The sequence below is a fragment of the Trematomus bernacchii genome, unplaced genomic scaffold (genome assembly GCF_902827165.1).
Source record: "Trematomus bernacchii unplaced genomic scaffold, fTreBer1.1, whole genome shotgun sequence".
In the NCBI taxonomy this organism is placed as follows: domain Eukaryota; kingdom Metazoa; phylum Chordata; class Actinopteri; order Perciformes; family Nototheniidae; genus Trematomus; species Trematomus bernacchii.
In genome coordinates, this window is record NW_022987913.1 from 48,416 (window position 1) to 55,794 (window position 7,379).

At 47.3% G+C, this 7,379-nt stretch overlaps 1 protein-coding gene across 1 annotated transcript; it reads right to left on the reverse strand.

The window, feature by feature from the left end:
• Window positions 1-2,022: 2,022 nt before the first annotated feature.
• Window positions 2,023-3,957, reverse strand: LOC117470610 (proteoglycan 4-like; the record flags this gene model as incomplete). Its single annotated transcript, XM_034115422.1, is given in 2 exon segments — window positions 2,023-3,173; window positions 3,443-3,957. Coding segments are annotated over 2 exon segments (1,230 nt in total). The 3' UTR covers window positions 2,023-2,277.
• Window positions 3,958-7,379: the final 3,422 nt, after the last annotated feature.

The window sequence follows — 7,379 nt, forward strand, 5'->3', positions numbered from 1 at the left end:
TGATAATTGAAGCTGACGTGTCTGTAATTAATTAGCGAGGAGGTTAACGAGGCCTCTTCCTCAGGGCTTTTATTGTGAAGGGGCTGGGACCGTTAACATAGAGGAAACTGACAATAACAATAAACTCTTTATACTAAAGAAAGGTGATTTGAACATAGAAACTATTTCAGAAAAGCTTTAAAACGATTGATAATAAGCATCCTTTAAAGTCAGAAGTACTGCACTATTCCACATACTCACTTTATTTTATAACTATTTTTCTTTTTGTATTGCTCTTGCTATCTGTTATGTTGCATTGTTGGAGAAGCCTGTGACATAAGATTTTCAACAACATAATTACTCTGTAGCTATGTCAGTTTGACAATAAAGAACCTTGAGGAGCTCCATCAGCTGGAGTGTGTCTCCCCCTGCTGGACAAACTGCACCACACAACCAAACATTTACATTCAATATGTATGTATAATTAATTATCTGGAGGATTAAACAACTTTAATTAATATTAAATACAAAAATAACCAGAATCTCCAACTTTCTAAGAGAAAATTCACTTTAATAAGAAATAGTAGAAACAAATATCAGCTGATCGGCAGCGACCTGTCATCTAAACCCCTTTAGTGTGTGTGTGTGTGTCAGTGTGTGTGTCAGTGTGTGTGTGTCAGTGTGTGTGTGTGTCAGTGTGTGTGTGTGTCAGTGTGTGTATGTGTCTGTGTGTGTCAGTGTGTGTGTGTGTGTCAGTGTGTGTGTGAGTCAGTGTGTGTGTATGTGTGTGTGTGTATGTGTGTCAGTGTGTGTGTGTCAATGTGTGTGTCTGTGTGTGTGTGTGTCTGTGTGTGTCAGTGTGTGTGTGTGTGTGTGTGTCAAGTGTGTGTGTGAGTCAGTGTGTGTGTATGTGTGTGTCAGTGTGTGTGTGAGTGTGTGTGTGTGTCAGTGTGTGTATGTGTCTGTGTGTGTCAGTGTGTGTGTGTGTGTCAGTGTGTGTATGTGTCTGTGTGTGTCAGTGTGTGTGTGTGTGTGTGTCAAGTGTGTGTGTGAGTCAGTGTGTGTGTATGTCAATGTGTGTGTCTGTGTGTGTGTGTGTGTGTGTGTCAGTGTGTGTGTGAGTCAGTGTGTGTATGTGTGTGTGTATGTGTGTGTGTGTATGTGTGTCAGTGTGTGTGTGAGTCAGTGTGTGTGTGTGTGTGTGTGTGTGTGTCAGTGTGTGTGTTTGTGTGTGTGTTATATAAGTGTGTAATCTGGGACAGTCCTCAGCAGCCGCTGACTTGGGGAACGAGGCTCCTACAAAATAAAGTGTTACATAAACATCAATGAGTGAATAATTAACAAACATTAAAAACTAAATATTAGACTTTTATTTTGAAAGGACACACAAAAAGGAACAGTCATTCACTTTCTGTTTACAGCTGGTGATGCTAGCAGCCGGCTAGCTCGCTGGCTAGCAAAGTTCAATGGCATTTATCATGTGTGTTAGCAACAAGCTAACTGCTGAAATGATGCGTTCAGGGCACGTCGGATAACAAACTCTAATGATTTAAAATCAGCATCAAATATTTACTCCTCGGTTCAAAGGTAAAAATAGTTAGTTATAAAATGTTTGACGTGATCTGAAGGCATCGTCTCTCCCTGGTACACTTACAACAACAACAACAGTTTTAGTGTTAATAACACTCTGGGTAATACAGGCTTTTATTTTGGTTGGTTGAAAAGGAACTAACAGGAAGTGCAACTAGCAGTTTCCACGACAACCTGAAGCTAACAGGCTAATGGCTTCATTCAAAAAGTTTCACTGAGGCATTGTGGGAGATGTGGGCGGGGACAGCAGGAGGTGTGCTGGTTAATGATTGGCTGGTTTAACACTAACTTTATAAAGTGCAGACAGGTAACACACACACAGGTAACACACAGGTAACACACACACAGGTAACACACACACACACAGGTAACACACAGGTAACACACACACAGGTAACACACAGGTAACACACACACAGGTAACACACACACACACACACGTAACACACACAGGTAACACACACACACACAGGTAACACACAGGCAACACACACACAGGTAACACACACGTAACACACACACAGGTAACACACACGTAACACACACACACAGGTCTGTATGATGGTCTAAAGTGCAGTTTCCTGGTTTCCCTGAACCAATCAGTGAGGAGCTCCTGCAGGTATGGGCGGGGCTAAGCTGTGATCTGATTGGTTGATTTGGCCTGTGATGGTGATGACAGACAGTTCTTATGTTTTGATAATTTACTCGTCAGGCCTTGAACGCCTCGCTGGTCTTTGGGGTTAAATAAAGCCCTGATTGAGGACTCTGGACCCCCTGCTCGTCCCTAGTGAAGGTCTGGAGGACTCTGGACCCCCTGCTGGTCCCTGGTGAAGGTCTGGAGGTCTCTGGAGGACTCTGGACCCCCTGCTGGTCCCTGGTGAAGGTCTGGAGGTCTCTGGAGGACTCTGGACCCCCTGCTGGTCCCTGGTGAAGGTCTGGAGGTCTCTGGAGGACTCTGGACCCCCTGCTCGTCCCAAGTGAAGGTCTGGAGGACTCTGGTCCCCCTGCTGGTCCCTGGTGAAGGTCTGGAGGTCTCTGGACCCCCTGCTGGTCCCTGGTAAAGGTCTGGAGGTCTCGGGACCCCCGGCTGGTCCTTGGTGAAGGTCTGGAGGACTCTGGAGGACTCTGGACCCCCTGCTGGTCCCTGGTGGAGGTCTGGAGGACTCTGGACCCCCTGCTGGTCCCTGGTGGAGGTCTGGAGGACTCTGGAGGACTCTGGACCCCCTGCTGGATCCTGGTGAAGAGAACCAGATGATCCGGGTAAGGTTCTGATGGGCAGCAGGTTCCTTGGAGAACCAGATGAGCCGGGTCAGGTTCTGATGGGAAGTGGGTTCCTGGGAGAACCAGATGAGCCGGGTCAGGTTCTGATGGGAAGTGGGTTCCTGGGAGAACCAGATGAGCCGGGTCAGGTTCTGATGGGCAGTGCGTTCCTGGGAGAACCAGATGAGCCGGGTCAGGTTCTGATGGGAAGTGGGTTCCTGGGAGAACCAGATGAGCCGGGTCAGGTTCTGATGGGAAGTGGGTTCCTGGGAGAACCAGATGAGCCGGGTCAGGTTCTGATGGGAAGTGGGTTCCTGGGAGAACCAGATGAGCCGGGTCAGGTTCTGATGGACAGACGTGGAACTCTTTTAAAGTCTTTCAGAAAGACTTAAGGTAATTCAGTGAGGGCGGCTAAAGTGCTAAAGAGCTAACGTGCTAAAGTGCTAAAGAGCTAACGTGCTAAAGAGCTAACGTGCTAAAGTGCTAAAGAGCTAACGTGCTAAAGTGTCTGGTGGTAGAGCGAGGATCTGCAGCGGGTTCCTCAGAGGTTCTCAAATGGTTCTCAGTGGGTCCTCTGGCCCTTGTTGGGTGTGATAATGAACCCAGTTCTCACCAGTAGGGGGCGCTGGTCTCCATGCTGCCACAGCTCTGCCAGAGGAAGACCCCCGCAGAGGTTCTGGGGCTGCCAAACGGGTCAATCTGGTCCCGCTGTTTCTGGTTCTGGATCTGCAGCCCGGGGTTCTCCGTCTCCTGGTTCTCCCCGGGACTTGGGTCCACCAGCCGGTAGTTGTTCCCCTGGTTGTTGTCCCAGAAGGTTCCCTCCGGAGTCTGGTACTGGACGCAGAACTCGACCCGGTCCTCGGGCTGCAGAACCTCCGGTACGCAGACGCAGAAGGAGAAGGTGTTGGTGTCGGGGGAACCGTTACACCTGGTTCAGGTACGAACATGGAACGTCCTGGAAGCAGCGCCAACAGTCGAAGGTGATCCGGGACCCACACGTTCTTCTGGAAGCAGAGGTCTGCACCTGAACGGTTCCCGAGAGCAGGCGCTCCTGCAGAGAACACGTCTCCAGAACCCACCTGCTGGGCCTTCAGACGGTTCCTCAGGTCCAGATAGTCTGCTGCCGGCGGGGGGTGAAGTCCAGAACCAGAGCCGGAGAGAACCGTTCTGCTGAGAGAGGAACAGGAAACAGTCAGGATTCATTTCACTGATTCTAGAGGAGAGAAACAGAACCGTGGTTCTGGAACGAGAATAAAAAACCCTCTCTCAGCTTCAGGTTCTGTTCTCACCTGTCCTGTCTCTCAGCTTCAGGTCCTGGTTCTCACCTGTCCTGTCTCTCAGCTTCAGGTCCTGGTTCTCACCTGTCCTGTCTCTCAGCTTCAGGTCCTGGTTCTCACCTGTCCTGTCTCTCAGCTTCAGGTCCTGGTTCTCACCTGTCCTGTCTCTCAGCTTCAGGTCCTGGTTCTCACCTGTCCTGTCTCTCAGCTTCAGGTCTGGTTCTCACCTGTTCTGTCTCTCAGCTTCAGGTCCTGGTTCTCACCTGTCCTGTCTCTCAGCTTCAAGTTCCTGGTTCTCACCTGTCCTGTCTCTCAGCTTCAGGTCCTGGTTCTCACCTGTCCTGTCTCTCAGCTTCAGGTCCTGGTTCTCACCTGTCCTGTCTCTCAGCTTCAGGTCCTGGTTCTCACCTGTCCTGTCTCTCAGCTTCAGATTCTGGTTCTCACCTGTCCTGTCTCTCAGCTTCAGGTTCTGGTTCTCACCTGTCCTGTCTCTCAGCTTCAGGTCCTGGTTCTCACCTGTCCTGTCTCTCAGCTTCAGGTTCTGGTTCTCACCTGTCCTGTCTCTCAGCTTCAGGTCCTGGTTCTCACCTGTCCTGTCTCTCAGCTTCAGGTTCTGGTTCTCACCTGTCCTGTCTCTCAGCTTCAGGTTCTTGGTTCTCACCTGTCCTGTCTCTCAGCTTCAGGTTCTGGTTCTCACCTGTTCCTGTCTCTCAGCTTCAGGTCCTGGTTCTCACCTGCCTGTCTCTCAGCTTCAGGTTCTGGTTCTCACCTGTCCTGTCTCTCAGCTTCAGGTTCTGGTTCTCACCTGTCCTGGTCTCTCAGCTTCAGGTTCTGGTTCTCACCCTGTCCTGTCTCTCAGCTTCAGGTTCTGGTTCTCACCTGTCCTGTCCTCTCAGCTTCAGGTTCTGGTTCTCACCTGTCCTGTCTCTCAGGTCCAGAGGCCTAGGCTGAAGTCCGAATAGTCCCATTTAGCTCAGGAACCTTCCTAATGACCCGGAGGTCCCTCAGTGGCAGCCATGATAAGTGCCGTTTCTAATTCTCTAAATGAAAGGAAAGGAGGTTTCAAACTTCCTTATAACCTCCTTTAGCTTAGGAACCACTGGACCTCCCTCACCTAAAGGAGAGGAGAACATGCTGACCCACAATGCCTTGCGGCCGCGGCATTTGCCGTCACACAACAGTCGGCCGTTCACGGAAACAACCGATTATGAACGAGAGATGATATCATGAAAGTTACGGTGCTTATTAAGCTTTTTAAAACGTATGTGGTAACTTGCCAAAGTGCTTTGTTTTGAACGTTCATCAGTATTATAATCAAAAAGAGAAATATGAACGTTAGTTTTTACTGAAATGATCAAATAAAGTCAACATTTCACAGTCTTTACTGAGCTGTGTGGGGTTTGTTCAACTTTTAAAAGATGTTTGAATGGTGATATACGTAAGGGATAATGTGCAGCGACTTGGTCATTATGGGGAAAAGAACACCGACAGGCAGATCAGGAGCCCGACGCGAAGCGGAGGGATCTAGATCAGCCTGAAGGTGTTCTTCATAATGACCAAGTCGCTGCACTTTATCCCTTAGTTATTACATGGCCACATTCTCAACAAAGTAACGATATGACTCCCAATATTAATTGAAATGCTTTTATGGATTTAGAAAATGATTTTATTGATTTAAAAAATAGTTGTATGTATTGATTTAAATTGACATGCATCCGCTAAGGAAAATAGTCCGTTGTTACCGTTTGAAAAAAGAAACGTAGCAACGCAACGGCAGGAAGGCGGAGCTTTTTGATTACAGATTTGAAAACATCGTTGCTTGCTTTAAAAGTAGCACACTTCATTATGTCAGACCTTGGGAAGGATCTAGATATCCCTGCCCTAATGCCAAAGGAACTGCACACTGAATATGTGTCGCCGTTTGATGTCTATGTCTGGACCGCTGCGTAAAAAGGAGGGTTTCTGCCCGTTACTTCTCCGCTGTTTTCTTGTCGCTCTTGTCTTGTCAGTTAGAAAAGCAAACTGCATGCAGTTTGCTTTTCAGCCAAACTGTAAACAGTTAAATCGACCGGACTTCTTTCTGCAGATGTGAGCGTCCTTAACAACGGTCAATAAGTCCTTGACAGCGGTCAGTCTGTTCTGGATTAACAACGTGTCACGTGTTCTGAATTGACCAATCAGAATCGAGTATTCAACTAAACCATGTAATAAACAGTGATAGATGTTAAGGACTAACGTTTATAATAAATACATTTGTATTGATTTGAAGATCTTTTCATACAATCATACGTATTGGGATCATTTGTATTAATGTGGACCGGAGGGAGAGGGTGATGAGCATAAGTTTCACTTTCCTTTTTTATTTCAATTCCAACTTTGGTCATGAAGAATATGTTTCTCTGTTGTCCCCGTTCATAAAGCATAACAGCATCAGAGCACGGTGCAGAGTCTCTAGATGAGTTTACAGTAGTCCCTCGTTCTTATTAAACATCCATGTTGTAGTCCGCTGTATAGAAAACTGTAGTTTCCATAGTTTCCCCACAGCAGCAGACGCACATTTATGACGTCCGCTGGCGCATCATAAACACGTCGGATAGTGGAAGTGCAGTCGATTCTCTAAAGTACTGCAGTCTCTTCTCCTAAGTCCTTTTGAATTCTCCTATCCACTATCCCTTAACCCCGTGACCTTTCACTCAGAGGTCATGGGATAGACGATAGGGATAGACGATAGGGATTGACGATAGGAGCTGATTTTTGGATTATTCGACCGCAACCCGGTACTACGAAGCCGGTTCAACCTAACCTGGATATGTTTGAGTTAGCCGGTTGGCCCAATCCAAAACATACGCGCTCTCGCTAAAACTGTCCTACGACGCTGGTTATCAAGTGGATCGCTCAAGCCAGCCGTGTCCTATCTAGTTAGGTGCGCGTTCACATGAAAAGGGGTGGTATCTGGAGCATTCGACCAATTCACAAACATGGACAAGCGTACTGACAGCGCAGCGTCATACTTTCCTGAATGAAAAGTGAACTTTAATATTAGTCAATATGAAGAAGTTAAACTTTAACATCCATGACTTAAACACTTTATCCAGGATCAAAGCCACATAGCTGCACCTGCAAGGTGAATACAGCTGGTAACAGAGAAAGTGTTTGAATGCGTACATTAACAGGTTTATGATATCACTGCCCCGTCTAAGACACGATCTGACTTTAATTACATTTGACTCGAGTGTTTCGTCAACTTAATGTGTTGCTTAAAATAATACTTCT